This window comes from Epargyreus clarus, unplaced genomic scaffold (assembly GCF_041222505.1).
Source record: "Epargyreus clarus isolate Ecla_fem2 unplaced genomic scaffold, WU_Ecla_fem_2.2 ptg000008l, whole genome shotgun sequence".
Lineage (NCBI taxonomy): Eukaryota > Metazoa > Arthropoda > Insecta > Lepidoptera > Hesperiidae > Epargyreus > Epargyreus clarus.
This window is the reverse complement of record NW_027332216.1, coordinates 15,112,982-15,136,151: the sequence shown is the minus strand read 5'-3', so window position 1 is coordinate 15,136,151 and position 23,170 is coordinate 15,112,982. Positions and strand designations below refer to the sequence as shown.

General features: G+C 37.3%; 1 protein-coding gene across 1 annotated transcript in view; it reads right to left on the bottom strand.

The window, feature by feature from the left end:
- Positions 1-749: 749 nt before the first annotated feature.
- FoxK (forkhead box K) overlaps positions 750-23,170 on the bottom strand; it is a 51,603-nt gene continuing 29,182 nt past the window's right edge. The window contains exons 2-11 of the mRNA XM_073076205.1: positions 11,713-11,876; positions 11,202-11,344; positions 10,421-10,671; positions 9,005-9,160; positions 8,454-8,565; positions 7,696-7,795; positions 6,717-6,812; positions 5,983-6,088; positions 5,180-5,312; positions 750-4,637 (exon numbers count right to left, since the gene is read on the bottom strand). Of these exons, the coding sequence (XP_072932306.1) occupies positions 4,605-4,637; positions 5,180-5,312; positions 5,983-6,088; positions 6,717-6,812; positions 7,696-7,795; positions 8,454-8,565; positions 9,005-9,160; positions 10,421-10,671; positions 11,202-11,344; positions 11,713-11,876 (1,294 nt within the window). The 3' untranslated portion in view covers positions 750-4,604. The remainder of the gene's footprint in view (positions 4,638-5,179; positions 5,313-5,982; positions 6,089-6,716; positions 6,813-7,695; positions 7,796-8,453; positions 8,566-9,004; positions 9,161-10,420; positions 10,672-11,201; positions 11,345-11,712; positions 11,877-23,170) is intronic.

Sequence of the window (23,170 nt, the reverse complement as noted above, 5' to 3'; positions counted from 1 at the left end):
TGTCATGTTACATGTAAAAAACATGTTTGTAACCACAGAACAGATATCAGGAAGAAAGTTTAAACTTAAAATTAGCAGTGTTCCTGCCCCCTTTGTGTAACAACTCTTTTTTATTTATTTCTTTAATATAAAGATCTTAGATAAATATTTTGATTTAAATTGGTATTTTTTGTATATTTGTAATCTTTACGAAACAAAAAAAAACATGTCCAAATGCAAAACACACAATGTATGATAATTTTAATTAATAATATAAATGTCCATACTGTAGTATAATTTACATTTAATACCAACTACTAACATCTATCCGTGGGCACAAACATTTAATTTGCTAGTTACTATGCGGCTACGCAAGTTGACACTCCATAAAAAACTCCGACCACCACTACATACAAACGATAGATTTTTTAAATAAGTGTATTTATGCCGGTGATAGTAAAAAAAAAAACAGAAATAGTTATTAACGTATCGTACTTGTATCACAAATAATAGTGGAAAACATAAAAGGCGATTACTAAAAGCAATAAATTCCCCGGAATCATCGTACCATGCCGGTTGGACCTACAGAGTGGTGGTGTGGATAGTGTCAATTTAGCGCGCACATGTTCACAAGCAGTAACAAAAGGAGATGTATTTCCTCTTAGAACATTCTTAACTAAAATTATCATCTTGCTCGCAAAACGTACGCAAGATTTTAAGCTACAATCGTAAACAATTATAAGCGTTCCTTCACAATGACATGTGGCCTAGTTACACCGACATGCACATGTCACACGTCATATTACACTTACTGTCGACTAAATATGTTTTATTTTGCATTACAATAAATAAAATTATTTATTTTCCATACAAGTACTTTTAAAACTACAACAGTAACAAAACATAATCAACTTTCACTCGTTTGGTAAGTCAACTAGTTTCGTGCTAAACGAATTTGATCGATATTTCCGTATATAAATAAAGCTTAAGAAACAACTTACACTCTAATGCGCGCACAGATTTCCCTGAATTCGGGGAAGTTGCCTTTAGAGGCGCAAACTGGTACGCGCTCTATATTGCAAATGTAAAGCTCATTATCTTTTATTTAAAACAGCAATACCGTAGGATTCCTTATGATAGTTGCATACAAGGCTTTGTTCATATCTACAGACTTGGAACGCGTTAGTAGAGGATCCCAATATAGGTCGACCTTCACAGAGCTGGTTGAGATGGTCCATACAGCTGACACGCGGTGGGTTCGATTCTCGGTAAGACAGATATGCGAATGATGAATTTAGATTTCTATTTTAAGTTTTGGCCGGGTGTATGTGCATTCGTATTTGTACGACACCCATAAAAAACAAACCCATTGAAATGCTAGTGTGGGACTATGGGTCTAGTTAATGTTTTTATTATTATTCTTATTTGGAGGGTGACTAATTTACAGAATTTTTGTATAAAAAACTTTATTCGAAGACCTATTTTACCTGAACGAAAGAAAAATGTGACTATCATGAGGAAATCCTTCAGTACTCCGCTTCTAATCCAAAATCGAAATCACGTACCTGATAAATATATTATCAAATACAAATAAAAACAACCTTTGTAAGATACATTAATGGTTATAAAGTTAATCAATGCAAGTAAACGAATAAGAAGATATAGTCCATTTCATTCAATCATTCGGTTCGGGTCATTCATTCATAGTTTTTATTCAACTGCACTAATCTATCGTTGTGAATGTAACAAAATTGTATATATACAGACCGACAGATTAAGGCGCTTATGCTGAATCCGATTTTCGGTACCGACAATCGGCACCGTAGCTCCTATTATCACTCGATTATTATGTAAAATATAACATGGACGCCGATTTCGGTAGCCAACCGGATTCTCCATAAACATACACTCGAATAGCAGATTATAAAATAGTTTTATCACTTCACACCTACATCGTACACACAGAATACAACTACTATAATAATATTTGTCTTGTTTTGGACAAGAATGGTCGAAATATTTACGATAATATATCCGTAATAAACACATGCTAAGAATTTAATTTCGAATACAATTCCTATGTATAATGTATAGATGAGACTACGGGCACATTCAGAAGGAAATTGCCCACAAGTGGGTAATTGGGCTATTATTTTTAACATCCAATAGCTATCTAAAAAGACTCGAAATTGGTTAACATTTAGGTACACTTTTATTATTATATTATTATTTATTATCAATAATTATTTATTAACATTTGAAAAAATTTACTACACATCAAGTGGATTGATAAAATGTTTCAAAGAGGTTAATATTTAGAATAATATTGTTGTAAATTTATCTAGATCGGGAATCGAACCCGGGAAAGAACGAGTTATTTTAAAAACTTGTACTCCGTTAATTCGTTTTTTTTTTATAAATATGCATGCCTAACCTTGAAATATAATGAGTAAGATTCTGGGGACTTTAAAAAAAATATCCGAAAAAACTTGTTCAAATTGACAAGTGATTGTAGTTTAGATATATGTTCTTAAACGTGGTACAACCCATATAGTTCAATCGAGGAGTACGTGGTACACGTTTCGGTGGAAGGTTGCCGGGTATTTAAGTCACCCATGAAGCTAGATGATCCATACGAGTGGCAACGTAACAGTTATAGACTCCAGATAAAAGCCCTATTTTATATAGTGTCAGTTACAGATATTCTTAATGACCACGTCACATAGTCACATACCGTCAGGTGAACTGCAAGATCATTTACTACTTCAACCTCATAATAAATTCATTACATTATTAAATCATGATAACTGCCGATCGAAATATTCCAACAAATATAAAATTGAATGTTTCATACAGGTAGGTACACGGATCATACCATATAACTAAATATAACTATAATTTTTTTATTGAATGATTAATTGAACATGAATCAATGTAACTAAAAGGCGTTATCATTCGGATATTATCGAAAGCGCTCGGCTTTACTTTACTACAACGACTTTTGTGTTATTACCAAATTGGCAAAGTTGTAAATACTACGACTACGCATTTTTTCCCCCAGAGAACCATACTCATTATACATCTGTTTCCTGTTTACAACCAATTCTTTCTCTAAAAGGTGTATCTCTTAGAAAGGGCATACACAAAGGTTTCAAGCAATTCTGACACTACATGCGATACAAATTCAATACACAATAGTCTATAGCTCAGCCTAATATTCCATTCCGAATATTATTACTAATATACAAAAACGAATAGGTGTATTCAGTGAGTGCTCTCCTAAAAACTTCGCACAAATATATATTTATATATAAAATAGGATGTTTATTACAAACGATCTAAATGTAGCAAGGCGAACCGGTGACTACAACTAGTATGATCGCCTCTTGAGTATAAAGGTTAAGTTATTTTCCATACTTTTTGTTAAAACTGCAATATTCGATACCATCTTTGTCTAAACGGATTTATATAGTATTGTTGATTTTACCCTCATTCCTATCCCATTACCGGGCACAAGTGTCCTCTCAAAAGGAGAAAGGTGTAGGTGAAAATTTAAAGCTGATCAAGTGTGCATTATGGAAAACTCTCAGGTCTCCTTATATTCTTATCAACATCATGTGATAATTAATTGCTGTGTGTTAGGAAATATTATAGAACAATATAAAAATGTATATCTCCAGTGTATATATTTGCGTTACATAATATTTATTATTTTGATAAATATTATTGAACTTTGAAACAAAACTAATTCCATTTTAGATTAAGTCAATATACGAAAATATCTATAGGATTAATTAAAAATTGTAATTTTCTGTGGTCATCAAAGTTTTATAATGTATTATAGTATATTATGTTCAGTGGATTTTTTATAAATCCGTTCAAACAACGCTCACAACACAAGTAGGTGCACGCTTCATTTATTCATGATGATACAAGCAATTAATTCTATAACTAAACTTAATAAATTATAACTCTTCCGTACATTGCACTTGGTAGATCATAAATAACGCAGTCAACCTCGAAAACGTTGGTAAAAACAAAAAAATAAATCAACACCATTTACATTTATTGTATTTAAACCCTCCTCGCATTCTAAGTAAAAATAATATTCACGTTTATATCTGCATTTTTTTTCATACAACATTCAACTCAAAAACAAACCTTTAAACTCAAATACACTTTATTCCTGTACAAAATCCTTACGAACACCTCCGAGGCTGACTGCAAGTCGTCGCTAACGAGAAACAGAAAAAAAATAAAACTGTCACCTTGACATTTCAAACGTCAGAACGAGTCCATGCGCTCGTTGGAGCTTAGAAAACAGAACACCGCACTTAGCTCTATTCAAAGACACTCGAAATAACACTTTATCCTTAACACTTTATTAAGTTCGATTTCCGATCGAGGACATCCATCTTCGTCAGAATCACTGTCAATTTATTGCTATAACCACATTTCGTTACCGCGTCGAACGGACCAATGGGATCGCGCCGTTTTAGCGCGCTCTGATTGGCTGTTTACACCGCGCTCCGATTGGTCGTCACAAACATACAGTCTTTATTATTTACCTCCTTTGAAGAAACGTAAAATGATTTTTTTTATGTAGAGGCGACGGTGACTCGGTGTCAATACGCGCGCCGGTCTTCCATATCGGAGATCTGAAAATACAATTGTATTAAGTTATTCATTAACCTGACATGACTGACTCTTATGAGATATTCTAGTCTTAAGGTTTATTTATATTTGCAAATATTGAAGTTAGGAAACGCGTGCTGTTGTGTATATGTGCGTGTATTTTTGTGCGAGTATGAGCGCGCATAACTTTGTATGCTGTCTGAATGTATAAATTTGTATATGTGCGATTTCGTGATAAAATTTAAATTATGGGGTACGTTTTTGAACGTGTGTTCGAGCGTGTACTTCTGTGTGTATATGACTATATACACACAGATGTACGTGTTTATTTCCTGTGTATACAACGACGATGGCGACGAGCAGCCGTTCTCGCAGTTGTTATTATTCACGCGTAAATGTACGTCCTTGAAAACGTACACGTGCATGACGGTGTATTGTAGGTGTATCTAACATGCGATCGTGGTTTAGAGGCTACTCCACCGTGATGTCACGTCAGCAACAACAACTACGCTCATTGGCGTGTGTAGGTGTGTAGGTATGTATTATTATGTAAGTGTGTACTAACATGGTGGTGCTTGGCGCGCTTGTGCGGCGGGTGGTCGGCGCGCGGCTCGGCGTGCGGCGGCGACGCGGCCGCCTCCTCGATGACCAGCTCGCCGCCCAGCGACGAGCAGCCCTCCTCGCCGCCGCCGTAACCGCTGCGCACCACAAAACGACACGTGTTAAAAATACCGCCTTCTTTTGTTATATTATTTTAACAATGTAGGAGTAAAAGGCGAGCATGCAGTCCACCTGATGGTAAGCGGCTACTGCCGCCCATGGACATCTGTAATCCAACCCCAGATAGGCTTAGATATTCCTACCTGAGGTTAGCCACAGATGCGCCGCTACCCCTGAGCACTAAGCTAGAATGCCTCTGAAAAGTATGTCTCCCTACCACACCCTTCAAACCAAAACACACCAGCGTTTAACACTGCTCTTATGAGGCAGAAATGGATGTGGCGGTAGTGCCGCCTGAGTCGAACCACAAAGGGTTCTACCACCTTTAAAACAACTGTTGTTAACTTGCGTGCCATGGTTATCTTGGGCACACACAATATATGAAAACACCCAAATTCATTACACAAAATGGAATTGATGATTTAGATGTGCAACTGATTCACTCGGACTCTGCAATTGCTCAGCAGTATGACAAGCAAATTAACACTATCATTTACTTTTTAACATACAACATAACATTCATTAACTAGACGATAGTTAGGCTGATCAGACAAATAGTTCAAAATTCAAACACAGACCAAATCTCTATCATCTATTTAGTAGTTTTCAAAATACACAGTACAGCATAGTGTGGTGAGGTGTACTAACGCTAGATAGGGCGAGTGGTGGTGGATGACCACGTTGGCGGCCTGCGCGTCGTCCTCCTGCAGCGACAGCAGCCCGCCGCCCGACGCCGCGCCCACCACGTACTTCTCTGCAAACAACAACACGAAACGTTTACACATCATAGATAAGTATAGATATCTCACCGCCTTGTAATTGAAGGAAGCCATTAAATGGCGTAAACGGCTGACAGTTTTGTCAGCCATTTAATGACTGTCATTGTGTAATTTACGTGGAACAATGCCGACATGCGAAGTTAAGTGGCGCAAGACACGAAATCGAAGAAAAAGTGCGGAGAAATATCGTTTCATTCGTAACGTTCTAAACACTACATTTTATTAATATTTTTCAAACACGAAAATACATGACACATGACAGTGACAATTTCAATTTTCAAAACTGGTTGTTAGGAGTGATTAAGTATTTTTGCTTCATAAGGTCACAATTAAGTGATGAACATCTTCATCACATGTTTTTGATGCGTTTGTAGAGGCAAATATTACTGAACTGGTTCTTGGGACAGATATTTTTGCTAATGTGCCCATAGTTATATATTTATGCTCGTGACTGTACACATTAGAACGAACATAAAACATTTCTATCACCAGTATCACCTTCAAGCAATGTTCAGTCGGTTTGTGTGATAACCGATGTGCAAAATGAACAAACGTATTATTGGTACATTTGAGGGGAAATGAATATAAAGGTGAAGCGCTAACCTTCCCTCTCGCCACCCGCGCCGTTTGTGACGACGGTGATCTGGTGACCGGCCATCACCAGCCCGCTGGCGCCCGCGCTGTACGACAACCCGTGACCTGGAACACATTGGTACACAATTAAAATCATTAAAGAAAGAAATAACTTTAATATGTGATGTATTGTACACACACATTAAAACGAAAAATTATCTTAATTATTTACCAAATAGTGAGATATAGGTAAATTGAAAAGTTAAGATACATAATATAGCAACACAAACAAATAAAAACAAATTAACAAAGATGTACGCACATGTAACTGGCATATATACCAGTCTATGTGATTAGAATAAGTTTGTATAACATATATTTTATGTAATGCTGTTGGTGAGTCTTATAAATAAAAATCTTGGATTCATTTGTAAATGAGCATAGAATTTAAAAAAGCTTAATTCACAAAAAAAAAAACGAAATGTGGCGAAAGACGCAGTCGATGACAACCATTGTTAGAATTAAGAAGAATTTTTATTTATCTTATAAAAACCCATCTTAATAAATTGTTACACCCACATATTAATGATTCTTTTGCACTATATATTTTGTCTTACCTTATCACGCAAAGCGGACAATGTTTGGTATATCGTTAACTCTCTAAGGGAAACTACAACTAGCACCTTAGTGAAGCACATTTATTGTTTTGTAGCTTTTAAGTCAAACGTTTTTAAAACAGGCTTTTTATAGATCACCATTAGCCTCCTGTCAGATAGGTGAAGGAAAACATAGTGAGGAAAAAATCTCAAAAGTATGCGAAGTCTACCAATACGCAATTGGCCAGCGCGGTAGACTATGGCTTTATCTCCCGTACCCAGCAGTAGGTGACCCGTACCCAGCTGTGGGATTATAACGGGTTGATGATATAAATGCTCATTCTGAGAGGATACCCGTGCCCAGCAGTGAGACAGTAATGGGTTGTTGATGATGATGATGCTGCTGCACCCACCTGGCGAGCCGGGCGCGCTCTGGCTGACGCCGCTGCGCTGCGGGAACAAGTACTGCGCGGACTGCGCGCCGCCGCTGTTGTTCAGCCGCTGCTGCCCGCCCTGACACAAACACACATCTCACCGTATAACTCATATTCAAATTGAAAACTCACTGAAGTAAATTTTTTGATATATTTGATAAATTAATATTCTCAATATATATATATATATAGTTAACAAGTTCCGTTGTAAGAAAACAAAATTAATAACGTCAATTTGGTTAATTAAAATAGTATAGCATATAGTTCATTTTATGGGAAATGGACATCAAATTGACGATAGGAATAAAGTCCTACAAGTCCTGCAGCATCCTTCAGTGCGAGAATAAATCTCCTAGAGTACATGCCTCTTACTATACTCTTTAAACCAGAAAACAGCAACGCATATCATTGCTTTTACAAAACATTTTTAAGAATAGCGTTGGATTCAACCACAAAGAGTTCTATTTTGAAGGTGGTAAAACCCTCTGTGGTTCGACGCCGGCGACACCACCGCCACACCTATTTCTACCTCATAACAGTAGTGTTAAGCGCTGCTGTGTTCTGGTTTGAAGGGTGTGGTAAGGGAGACATACTTTTCCGAGGCGTTCCAGCTTAGTCCTCAGGGATAACGGCGCATGTGTTGCCGACCTCAAGTAGGAATATCGTATCATCAGGTCTGCTACTCTCGTATTATAAAAAATACATATTAAATTCAATTATGAACGTGACAATGGTACCTGTTGGTCGGTCTCCTCGCCGGTGAAGAGGTCGGGCGTGGGCTCGCGCGACAGCTCCTCGGGGGTGACCAGCCCGGACACGCCCACCTGCGACGGGGACGTTGGGGCGCTTCTGGAAATGCACCCTTGGATATTATTAATGCTTTACACAACGGGGGGACACTGCTCATGATAAAAATATAAATATAATACACACACAATTATTGTGTAACACCACAATTAGCACCATAAGCATACCCATACTAGAACTCTCCATGTAATGGGTGCTATAGCGTATTCTTGTAAATATTTCTTGAAAAACACCCAAAACATTTATGATTTAGAATGGGACTCGAATTCGGATCCTTCTAAACAACGGACTTATTTACTTTATTCAGCTAAAATAAAACAATGCACATTTTTATCACACAAAGAGGCGTCGTTTACATTTGGTTTGTTGCTCAAGAAACAGGCGATTTTGACGAAAAACCCACGATAAAGTCACTAAACTCTGGCCAACAATAACATAAGAACATTAACTTATATGTATAAGTAGGTGGTAAATATCATACCGGGAGGAGAGGCCGAAGGGTGCTCTGAACTGCACTCCGCGCGGCCTCCGCGGGCGGAAGGCCAGCTCGATGAGTTTGCTCTCGCTCTGGGGATCGATCCGCCAAAAACTACCCTTGCCGGGCTCCTCCTGGCTGCGTGGCACCTTGATGAAGTATCTGCAATTTATTACGTCACATTGTTAAATTGGTACCTATTACTGGTCATCGTGATCAATCACAAAATGTATTTTTATTTGAATCCTATGAAAAAATCATCTGATTAGATTGTATTACAGTCATGTTTTTGCATTTATTACAAATTAGATTAAAATGTTATCTATGGACTACTACAAATGTGCTTAATTTGGAATATCTGGTGTGCATTATGAAGTAGTATATTATGAAGATACTATAAGAATAAGATGAGACAATAAATGTTAGTGAAAGGTTTAAATTATATTGTTTTAAATGTACAGTCCTTGTTTGTAAATGTTATTAGTTAATTAGTTTTTTAAGACAATTTATGGACCACACCAATTTCCTATGACTATGATCTCATATTCCTCACGAAGCTCTACCAACATCAATATCAACCAATAACTGAAAAATAAGCATTTACATACCAAAAATCATAAGACTATAAAAGGAACAACAATAATAAACATATCAAAATAATCATGCCTATTCAAAAAAATTAGTCAACAAACCGCTCATTGAACGCTCACGCTCGTGACGTGTACATTCGCGGCGCCGCTACCAAAAATGGTGGTAATGAGTGGCGGCCACAACTGTGACGCATGGACCACTGCCAACTCGGCTGTACGGACTAGTATCACGTTTGTATGTACAGTATGCAGTACACTCATCTATGAAATGTATATGACTGAATTTGTCAATGGACCTAAATGTGAATGAATTAATATTTGGAGCGAGCGACCTTTGCAAAACAGATCCTAAGGTGTGACAAAAATTGCTATCTTCAAATTATACATATTGTTGACATGTAAAAGAAATGGCTAACACTAATCTTTATATCCCTAGGAATATTCTTCATCTACTGAATCTTAAAAGAGCTACACATAAACACTATTCAATCTATTACTATCCAGACATGCATACTAAAATTTTTCGGCCAGGTAACCACAGACGAAAACAGTACAGCTAGTAGTTCAGGAACAGAAAGAGGGGAAGAGGTCACGTGACAGATATTCACGCCATTCAGACAATTCGCTGGACAGCTCTTATAAAATCTAATGCCAGCAATGCCAGCGATAGAAGAAGGTGGCGAAGGTACGCAAGAGCTGCTGTCCAAGGAAGCTATGGTGACTGTTCAGTTATCACTGCAATGCCACGACCACCCTATCAAGACTGTACGATTACCGCAAGAATTGCAGATAAAGACTACAGCTATGAGCTACAAACGGGATCACAACCCACCTGTTCAACGACAGATTATGACGTATCGAGTTCTGCCAGCCCTTGTCGGCGGTGCGGTAGTACGGGTAGTGTTTAGTGATGTAGCTGTATATGCCGCTGAGCGTGAGCTGCTTGTCGGGCGCGGAGGCCACCGCCTGCACGATGAGCTGCGCGTAGCTGTACGGCGGCTTCGCGTCGTCGCGGCCCTCGCGGTGCTCGCGCGCGTCGCGGGCGTCGCGCGAGCTGTACCCGTCGCCAGTCGTCGAGGACGCCTGATAATAGACAAGTCGAAATTAATATATAGAAAAATTCGAAAAAATATACATAATAAATAACAAATTTGATGCACCACGATCGGTTGGCCCTCACGAGATATAACCCGAAGCTTTCGGCGTGTTAGATTCAATGGTAACTGCTCAATCATACAGATCGATAAACATGTCCCAACAGACTTGCATGTTGAAGGTGATAAAAGGCTTCCGAATTAAAAGGGTACCCCACAATATGTTTCTACCATAATCAACAGTGTTTATCGCTGCCGAGTTCTAGTTTGTAGAGGGGAGTAAAGCACATTCATATGAGACACTGCAACTTAGTCTTGAAGTGTATCGGATCTGCTGTTGAAGACAGATAGGGCTTAATTTCATTCTGGGGTGGATTGTCGACAGTTGCAACTTATCATCAATCGTTCGTTTGGTACGTCTATGTTACGTAGGGAAAAGAGAAATAAATATATGTGTGCATGTTTTTTTTTTTCATAATACAAAAATAGCAAACGAGAATGCAGTGCACTTATACTCACAGCAGTGCCATTAGAGTTGGGCCGCTGGTGTTCTGCGTTCATCACCGCGTACTGGGCCACCAAGCCTAGGTCCGGGTGCCGCCTGCCCGAGGAGCCGGCGCCCCGCGGCGACGTTGGACAACTGTTTGTCGCACTTATCGTACCTGTAATCGAACATTCATTTCACATTTAAGTATACATTTAGGAAAAAGAATGCAAATATGCATTTGGCGCCTGAAAATTCTTTAAAACATGTTTTCAAATGTGTGAAGTGTTAAATTCGCACTTGGCCAGCGCAGATGACTAAGACCTAAACTCCTCTCAATCTGAGAAGTTGTGCCCAACACTGGCACATTAATAGGTTGCGAACTATGTTCATTATTTATATGTTTATCAAACCCAGTACCCTCGACACGTCAGATTAAAATCCAACTACGAATAGTAACAGTTACAGATCATAATACAGATCACGAAACTCGTAGCATCGTCAATCAAATCACTGCCCAATCTAGAAAGGAGATCATACACTCACCAGTGGGTGAGGGTGCTGGACTGCGGCCATCGTTGTCCATAGGTATCGTGATCCGGAGGGGTGGCAGGGGCGGCCCCGAGCTGCCGCCCGCGCCGCCGCCGCTCTCCTCCACCAGCGACTGGAACTCCAGCCGGATGTTCGTCGAAGGGAAACGGAGCGTGCATCTGGAATCAGAAAGATGACATTTTGAGATACCTGGACTGCATTTGGCTATGGGGTTCCCTAATTTAGCGACAAGATTTCTACAACAGGAGAAACTTTATCTTTTTTTTATTTTTTCCCATTTTAGATACTGTTCATTCCAGACATTTTCAGAGATAAATGAGGAGTGAAACCGCATCTGTCATTGATTTCAAGAGGAATCCGTATTCTATATGCAGTTGGTTACAAATGTCCATGGGAGGCAGTAACCACTTACTTTTGGATGGACTGCATGCAGGTTTACTACCTTAAATTTAAATCTATGTTTTGGGTCTAATTTGGATTCATTCATTTTAATGTAAGATCCATAAAAAACAGTATGTAAAAGCGTTTATTCTTTGCTTTTAATTATCCTCATATATTATAAAACTCTGTATTCAAGTGAAAAGGAAAATATCCGGTTTAAATAAGTATACGAGACATTTAATAAATCTTGCAGGAAAGACGCTTGCGGTAGCCATTACTACGGCATCGCTTAAGAAAATTCTATAAAAGAACTAGCTCTCCACGAATAAAGTTTAATACGCGGTTTTCATAGATCCCGTTGAGATACACATTTCATTCCTCCATCTCTTAATTACACTTGGAATGTTTATCCTGCGGGATCTGGGAAAGAAATTAATTTGGTCGTCTTTCGCATTTCCGAGATACGAATATTACGATGTATATTTTATTGCGTCAACAATTATTTACGGTGGCGGCCATAATGTATATTTTACTTTTGCTTATAATACGATCTAAGAATTTATAAAGTAAGCAAATTCTAAATTTTACTTTCACTAATCACGACTATATCACTTAAATGTCTAATGGAGAGTCGAACCCAAAATATAGTGCACATCCGACCTGTATGGCGTACCCTGCGCCAAGCGGATCCTCGTTTATTCACTGCTCATTACAAACAGATTTCTCACCCAATCAGTGCAAAGTAAATGAGTAATTAGCGCATACAACTCTAGAAACTAAGTTCAAGATTGCTTCAGACGTTGCAAGCTGTCTACCTCAGTTCCCCGGTTACTGAGTATTCGAATAGCTCCGGCAACCGTCGGTTACCGCGGATGTTTCAACGATGAGACACTAGTTACAAGTTAAAGTTTTAACGAACCCTGTTGACGCAGGTTCTAATTACTAAGTTTCTTAGGTATCTAGCCAACTTTGTCTCGTCTGAAACCTATATATTGTAAATGAATTAGTAAACATAACTTTATCTTTAACAAGCTACAGACTTATGTTAAAGTTTTGCTCATATTAAGAAAAAGGCGGTAGAACACTTTATGGTTCAATTCTAGAGTTGTCTGAGTTGTGATGAAGAACTCGCCGTACTTCGGAGTCAGAAATTACTGTATAATAACTGTATGAAACGCAGCTATTTTCTAGTCTTAAGATTTCTGTTAGGGACACTTATATGAAGCAACCCAACTCAATCCTCATCACAGGAACGTAACGTCTGTAGGCGGCAAAGATTCCTTATCAATAAATTATTTAGGAAAGTTAGTTATTTAAAAACAAACCCCGCCACCTCGCTCCATTTCTCTCAAAGTCGATGTCAAAACCATTGACGGCATAAGCTTCACAAACTAAGTTCAAAGATCGTCAGTTAAGATCGTAAACTGTCTTAGGTCAACTCCGGCACCGCGAAGTTTGCAGAAGTGGTGCGGTGAACACTTCGTGCAAGTTTGATCGAACCTATCGCTTGCACGAGAACTATTGAGTGGGGAATCTTCTATCTTTTATTGATATACTATGGCGAAAAATACTATGCTTGGACCTTGGTAAGGTAAAGTTCGTACTTTTCTACTTTACTTTGGAAAGAAAATTCTTGGAAAACGTATAGTGTTTTGTATAGGATCAGCAGTTTTAGTATTTAAAAGAAATGCTTGACTGTGCACATCCCACTACAGACCATGGTTGCCCAAATTTTTGGCAACCTATACAACGATTATGAAAAAGGAAGAAGAGTTTTGACGCAGTCGTCTCAATACGAGTCAATATAAAACTTCGATTCCCGTTGAAACATATATTCAAATCATGAATCTAAGCTGTGCTACATCTGCATATTTTCTTTTGTGTGTTTATCGTATGTAAAACGTAAATCTAACAATAGGAGCTTTCAATGTTTATTGCCAGCTAATTACAAAACAAAATTATTCCAGTTAATATTAAAATACCTTCAATATCATATTTCCACAAATACCAGTATAGTCTAGACTAGACATTACATAACAGCACGGCATCGTATATTCCGAGGAATCGCCAGCCCGTCCATTATTAACGAAGGCGGCACAAACATTGTTTGATCGATTGCTTGTCGCCGAACTGTGCCGTGTTTAAATACAGAAGGCCCATTTTGGTCGTGGGGCCTGCCCTTTTTAACACGCTTTTATTAGCTTGGGTTGTACGTTTGTATGTATGTATGTATGTACGTAACAGTAACGGAATCTTTGAGCCCGATTTCTATCCACTTTGAACGTGCAGTTTAATTCAAAATTTTGAAGAATTATCAAAAACCGATGACAATACACGATTTTAATAATTTTGTACCATTGTCCTTATCAATATCCTCAGGATTAACGATTTTCGAGCCGAGAGAAAGCGCCTTATGCAGCGTTCAGGCAAAGTTACTAGATTGATTTTTAGCTTTGGAAAATAATAATGTTATTTCCCTATAACTCAAATGTACTGAAACATATCTATAATGCCATCTTGTAGAATGATTTTTAGGATTCCGTACTCAAAGGATAAAACGAAACCCTCCGCTGTCTGTTCGTGAGTCACAGGGCTTTATCTCTTAAACCGTAATAGATAGACACTTGATTTCTTTACAGACGATACATAATGACGGTCGCCATAACAACAAATACTAAAAATTAATAAAATAAATATAGTTCAAAAAACTAAAAAACACGCTTTTATGATAAAATCAACTAAAAAATAGAAAATAATTTTCAATCTAGGAATCAATTAAGGAACAGTAAATTGTATAATTGTGGAAAAAGTGTAGGGGGCTTTTCGAAAAGCACCCCACACTTTTTCCACTTTCTACACTTTTTCCATTTTCTACTTTTTAGTTGATTTTATCATAAAAGCGCGTTTTTTAGTTTTTTGAACTATATTTATTATGTAATGTTAAGTGGTCACTGCCGCTCAAGGGTGCATGTGGGTAAAATGGATACTTTAACCTTTCCGAAGTTAATCGGCCAAAACTGCAAATAGACATTATATTGACACATCCATAAAGAACTCAATCATCAGATGCGTTGCTTTGAGATTGCAAAGATGAAATAGGCAGTGAACTGACCTTGGTGGGAAATATGCCTTTAAAGTTAGCTAAGCAGTTCCATGATAAACCTAAGTGATATCTCACCACGACTATCTTCCATTTTTGCAATTTAATTGTTATTGTAATGATATTTTGTGCCACAATCGTACCTATTTTTATAGTGCTCGAACGTTGACGGAGACTACAAGAAGGCAATTAAATAAAAACCATACAAAAAAAAACATATTTTGAAAAGACTGGTTTATTTTATCTACTTATAGGTACAATACTTGAAGTATAAACAAACAGATACGTTGTCCGAACTGATCATTTATCATACGGTAATGTATAGAAGGTACACCTTACACTTATTGAATTTTAATTGTAATACATATCATTAAAGTCTTATCTTAAATATTTTTGATATCTTCAAATTGGTTTAAGCCGCCCGGGGAATCACGCGCCAAACTTATTTTCCGACTCGGTTCATTTACATTGTAATATGCAACCGATACTGAACTAAAAATAGTACCACTGTGTATTTTAAAATTCTTTATAATAAGACTGTGGGGGTATCACCACCGCGACAGGGACCTGGCCGCGCCTTTTTGTACCGTGAACTAGGTCTTGCGTATCAGTATGAGGGTGATAGATCTTTTGCTATTTAAATCTTATAAAGGAATCTTGTACAAGGCATCCCAACTTAGTTTTTTGATGTGTTAATGCTTCGATAGCCGACGCCCTGACGTCATCTAGGACTCCTACTCTATATGGGTTTGACTACAGAAACCTATGAGCGCCAGTCACCATCACCACTTACCATCAGAGGAAACGTCGTATATAGTACGTACCTACTTCAGTTCTTAATAAGCAATCGATTATTAAGTGTCACACATTAATAGCAACATGTTTACATTAACAAGTAGTAGTAATATCTACAACTTGTAGATACAACAACATAAACAAAACAAAACTCTTAAGCCGGTTATCTTATCACTTCCCGATAGTATAGTAAATGTGACGTTTGTCCGTCTGTCTTGTGCTTACACGTGTATCGAATATTTATGAAGCAGGTACGATGTTATTCTGTAATTTAAGTATTGATAGGGTCAACATTTCACAATAAAACGGTGATTTTCTTATTATATTAAATTAGTAAAGGAACATGATGTTCACCTAATGGTAAGTGGCCACTGTCACTCATGGATTTACGCCAATAAATCCTGTTTTACTTCCCATTATTGGGTACAGGTTGCTTCCCACGCCTGGAACATATGCCGCATAGTCATCATTTACGTTGCTTTAATACGGATTGATGAAAATAAACCTGTTAATAAAACTATTAGGTATTGCCAAATATTTTGTTCCTATAACGCTACAAAAGATAGCGCTGTTTACTATAGTATACTATAGCTGTTTATTATGCGTACAATATTAAATGCTACATATTAAAACCACCATATTAGTATAATAATAGGTGTGATAACTTATATTAAACGAACAGAGCCGTCACAGGCGAATAGTTCCAACCATTCAACATACACTGTCTGATAATATACCTAACGTGAACGACTGTAAACAAAATAATTTCAAACAAGACCAGTTTCCATTAACAAACAGGGCGCTAATGGCTCTGTAATATCACTTGATTAGTATAATCCATTCATGTTATAATTGCTTTGATAAACGGACGGGGTCGCGTTCGAACGACCGCGGCGACACGCCGGTTAGCGGTGAGCGGGGAGCAATCACAAGAAATATTATTATATTTTTTGCTTCTAATTAGGACATGAAGGATAGAAAAGAGTTAATAAAACTTAAAATAGCAAACACAAGGACTACATACCTACTTGATAAAAATTAGCTAAATCTTATAAAAAAATATTTCGTAGGTACATAATCTTAGGCAGAAATTGAAGCCTCGTCTGCAGCATTCCCTCTCCTGATACAAACCCGTTTAACACCGCACGAACAACAACAACACAGCAGAGCTTGTCCCTGTTGTTGAAACGCACAAATAGGTACAGCGGCAGTTCCACCTTTAAATAATTCAATGCAATCAAATACAAAACGGCAACTACAGAATTATTAACAGTTGTTGTTTACAAAGCATGCAAGTACCTACCCCATTTATAATCGAGGTTAAGTTAGTAGGCGATTCCGAGTATTTCGATTTAGGTACAATGTACATATATCGTGACGTGGTAGCAATTTGCCATGGTGTTTTTAAACGTAGGCAAACCGTTAGGCGTTGCCACGATAGACATAGATAAGATAGAATAACCCATGACAACAAATTTCGCGTACGGAAAACAGCGCTGTCAAATCACTCACGCACGGGGATAAACAACTTTCATTACCAAGGTTCCAGGGGTAGAATCGTGGATCATGACATAAATTTCTTAACGTGTAGAATTGGTTTAGAACTATGTCATTTTCTGTGTTTTTTAAGTCTAGAAGATCATTCCCGATACGTTAGAAAAAATATTCACAAGCAATCAATAAAATTATAGCTCCGATATTTAGGTATGCGGCGCGCCAAAACAGCCTAATTAGCTACCTCCAAGAGACATTATAATTATTATGTAGATGTATGAAATATCATGTCGAACTAAAGAAATATTATAAAAACAAACAACCTGACTGTTCGATGTTAGATGTTAGATGGTAGTTATATTGACATTCAAAAAGTGCTCTATAAAGAACCTATTTTGAATTAAAAAAAATATTTTATTTGATTTGTCATTTCTGTTCAGCATGGCCTCTATGCCTGTAAGCTGCCCGCCACGGTAACAATGACAGGGCAATTACAAGTTTACCGAGAAACGTAGGCCCTAGCGCTAATATCAATCAATAAGATTGTAGGTTACTGTCGTATTTGCACAGTTTAAGCGGCATGCGGCGGCAACGTATGACGCACTAAATTAATGATTTGGCTCCCTGTTCAGTTCCCATAGGGAATAAATTTTCAAAAACCTTTCTTAATGTTTATATAAGTTATGTAAAAATCTAGTCTTCTATATGTATGTTGTAGTTGAGTGTCTTCTATAGTGTGCGTTTTCTTTTAGTTAATGTTCCTAATTTAATAAGCAGAAGATAAAGACATTTATTATTATTAGCAAACGAGCATGCAGTACACCTGATGATAAGTGTCGACTCTGGCGTCCGTGGAAATCTTTAATCAACCCTACATTAGATAAGATGTGAAGCCGGCCACAAAATTAAGTTGGAACGCGTTGGCAGAATATGTCTCCCTTTAATCATCCAACAAGCCAGATCGTAGCAGCGCTTAACACTGCTGTTATTAAGCAGAAATAGGTGCGGCGGCGGTGTCTCCGGAGTCGAACCAAAAAGGCTCTACTCTCAAATAAAAAAGAAACTAACATGTAATAGGTATATATGTCTAGTAATATTAATATCGCATAAACTATCAATACAAAGAGTACAAACGGAGCTATGCCGTTATGTACCTAACAAGCTAGGAGCAGTGCATAGTCGAGTTGTGTGTAAACAAAACAATTTTATCTGCAGCGTGGCCCGGCGTAATAGATGTTACGCATGCGCACTGGGCCAGCAATATCTACGTACCGCTGGAAACTGGAACGATCTTACACAATATTAAAATCGTAAACAATGCGTTTATGTACGTATACTGTTTTTTATTGAAGTACCTAACTAACGAGGTACCTGATGACTAACATTAATCGCCTTCTGTGATTATATGTGCTGTATGTAAGGAAGATATAGTGGCTATATAATAGCAGTGCTTTCTAGTATTTTGAATTTGACTTTAGCATCAAATAACTGTAGATGGAATTTATTACGATTTTGTACAGTTCATGTCTCCACTAAATCATAGTAATCGTATTCGCTACCGTATCAAAATATCATTACAGTTTGAAAGCGTGGTTAGTTCATTTTTCTGATAACAATCTAATAGTAATATACTATTAGCACGACCGAAGCATACAATGCATTTTGTTGTACAAAACATAATCAGATTAAAATCGTGTACATTTCACCTGACACATAGACTTACATACATAGCATAGTCAAGTAGAACATTGTGTAACATAATACTGACCCCCTAATCTATTTTAAATTAATCCATTAAGCCTATAACGGGGCTACTCTGATCAATACTCTGATACTGGAAATATACTATGTTTTAATCTATTTAACCCTCGGAGCTAGCGACGCACCTATGACCGACTACAGGTAGAATTGCGGCTATAAAGTAGGGTTCATTATACATGCATATAGGCGGTAGTAACTACCATTTTGCCATTAGTCTTCTTTTAATTTATATTAAAAAGAAAATATTCATTTGGAGGTGGTAGAACCCTTTGTGATTCACCGCTATTTCTGCAATGTTAAGCGCTACTATGATTTTGTTTGAAGGGATACATACTCATCCGAAGCATTCCAATTTAATTCTCAGGTGTAGCAACAGCTTAGTCCTCAAGGGTAGCAGTGCATCTGTGGCCGACCTCAGGTAGGAATATCTAATCCTGTCCGGGGTTGATTATAGATGTCCATGGGCGGCAGTAGCCACTTACCATAAGGTTGACTGCATGCTCGTCTGCTAGTCTTATATTATAAAAAAAAATATAGTAGGTGTGGTCAGGTTAGGTTAGGTTAGATCTGATTATAGATATCCATGGACTATCAGGTAGCTATCTACCTATGTATATTATAAAAAGTCCTCAATTCCTTTACCAATAGCATTATAGTCCACGAATCGATTCGCATAGGAACATCGGACGAATTCATTCTGTGCGTTATGTAAACAAGAGTAATATTGAATAATATTGATCTGCGGTTAGCAGCCAGTAGGTAGTTACCTTGTTGTAACAGAGTGTAATGAATCTGCCTTAAATGTAATTAATTTGACATGTAAACAAACTATGTATGTAATTTATGTGTATGTAATTTTATAATAAAAGTTTGCGAATCGTATAATATGCTATTTATGGTAAATGTGTTGTGAACTGTAAACACTAGCTTACGAACATAAGGTTCAGTTGTGTTACAATGTATTTAAGCAGGAAGGTATTTTATTTTGTAAAGATCAATAGTTTGTACCTAGTACCTACAGTAGGTACTATTCATTCAATGTGTTTTGTGTAAATAAACAAGATTCTAGATTTACCACTGCGTCGGGTAGAATTGTAAATAACTAAGGAGCACGTTCTATCCTTAATCGTGAGATCACTGGTCAAGCACAGTATTCTTCCAAGCTATGGTGAAAACGAATAGATGATTTTTTTTCAATATACAACCATTTCTAATTACAGAGATATATATTCGTGAGAGCCGGTCGTATATGGTTATATGTGTATCGTGTGCCAGCTATGAGTAAATAAATATCTTAATTTGCCCCAACGGTTTCGTTTGAACCGATTGAATGTTTAATCAAAATGCTGCGTACGTACATATGGTGAATTTACGTATTAACGTTACTATATATTGATGAAAGCAACCAAATAAATAAACACATTGATGCGGGTTTGAAAATAAGTGAGGTGATAGGTGATAATTTGAAACCACTCATCGAAATTAGCATATAAACAAAATGACAATGACAATAAATTAAGCCTCACGTAATATAACACACAGATTTATTTACACGTTACAACATTAATTAGAACGCTCCCTTAGATTGATAACACGGCATCATTTTACACTGATACTAGCTGACCCGGCAAACGTTGAGTTGCCATATAAATAAAAAAATGTTAATGGTGAAGAACCCTTATCACATAGGGATAAAATAGAAAAAAAGATAGTAGGCGATTCTCGGACCTACTGAATATGGATATAAAATTTGGTGAAAATCGGTAAAGCCGTTTCGGAGGAGAACGGTAACTAACATTGTGACACGAGAATTTTATACATAAGATTATAAAGGAGAATTAGATGGAGTTGTGGTACCTCTGCCGTCGAACTACAAAGTATTCCACAACGTTTACTTGTAAAATAAAGAATACAGATAATATAGAACGGTAAAAGGAACCGTGGAGGAAGCTACGCGTAGACGCCCGCCGGTTCCGGAGACACGCCACAAAGGCATCAGACTCAAAGGCTTTGAAAATCATTTAATGAAGTAGAATTCTGCTTTTGCGAGTACTATTCACTATCCTTCTATAGTATCTATATACATTCGACGAAGCTGGATCAATTAACAACCATAGTTATACTACATTCGACACTCCGTCCAATTATTACCTACTTTGTGGTTTCTATTTTACAGAACAGATTTATAATGCCCCAATACGGAAAACTGCAACACGTTAATCATTGATTAAAGCAGTGATAGCCTTATGGTTGAAACTCAGCCTCTCAGTCGGGGTTCAAATCAAGAATCGACTCGTCATCTATCGATTATATACCTATTTAGATACTTGTACAAGTTCGATACTCATGCCGACAACAGAATAATCCTATTTGGGTTTATCAAACCACACTGACATTCCCTGTGGTCATTATCAATTACCATGACCCACTTAAACAAGGAAAGAAGTACCCAGACCAAAAATAGATATCTAGGCATTGATCCTATAATATCCTGCAACAAACAAAATCCACTTTGCCATTTACATTTAAATTAGTCCAATTTTAATTAGCATCCTACATCCCTACAGTAAAAACACGGACATATATTCGAAACATTCGCTACACAATCCCAACAATGTTGATCACGTCCAATAAGCCGTACGTTTACAGTGATTAAAATCGAACCAACTTTCTGGGAAATCTACTAAACGCTGAGGAATCAAAACAAGCGTTGAAATTTGTAAGGCAAATATTTACGCGAATATAATTAGAAAACCAAACGACTAAACGAGTTTTGTTTTCTTTGCTCGCAGGTCTGTCGTGTTACGACCACGTTTACATATAAATTCGACGAAAAACAAAAATCCAAGTATATTTATAACATTCAATATCACAGTGCCTTACATCTTATTTAAAGAAATATAACAGTCATCATGGAACAAGTACTAATTAAAGTGATCATAATGGATTTTAAAGGTGGTCGAACTCGTCAATGTAAACATGCCATGTCCCGCATACCTGTTTCTGCCTTATGTTCCAGTAGCCTGTAACATATTGAGGCAGAAAAACATACACTAAGTGATCATACATCTCAATCCTCAGGAGTAGCAAAGACTCGAAGACTTCTAACAGATCGGATTAAAGAACCCGTCTTCTATATGAAATTGGTTACTGATGTCTACGCGCAGCTGGTGGCTACTTAAAATCAGATGGACTGCACAATGCACATACTACTTCAATTCCATAAATGAACCAATTGCAACATCCAAAAAGGTTCATAGAATAGAGTTCTTTTCTTTGTTTTCAAGTGATCAATTTTCAAGGTGCTTTACAGTTTCACCTGTTACCATGCGAGATGAACTTATCGAATAACCACATTATCAATCAATCAGCTACACGTCCGTGGTATATTTTATCAAGATAATACTATGGCATATCTGGAATAATGCGTCTTACGGACGTCAAAAGTGACGTATGTGGAGCACGCCAAAGCATGTGAACCTACATGTTTGAAACTCGTTAATTTATACAGGCCAAGCTAGAAGTACATAATACATGATATTCAATTCAATGACAACCTACCTGCCTACGACTAAAACACTGATTAAACGTTAAACAATCAAGTTTGAATATAGTACCTTATATGATTCTACTCTGGAGGCACCATTGCCATACGTATTTCTAACCCAAAACAGCAGTTTCAAACGCTATCTCTTTAAAGGATGTGATAAGAGAATTACAGTTACGCCAAAAAATGAAAACTAAGCGAGCATTACAGCTCAGTGCTTAGTAGCAGCTTAGTAGTTTGGCCGACCAGAAAGACACTGAGTACCAGACAGTACATCAGCTACATCTGATCTTTTAGATCCATGCCTTAATTTCCGCTTAAAATCTGTAATAGAACTTGCCTATCCTAATATAATGATTTTCAGAATGTCCGGA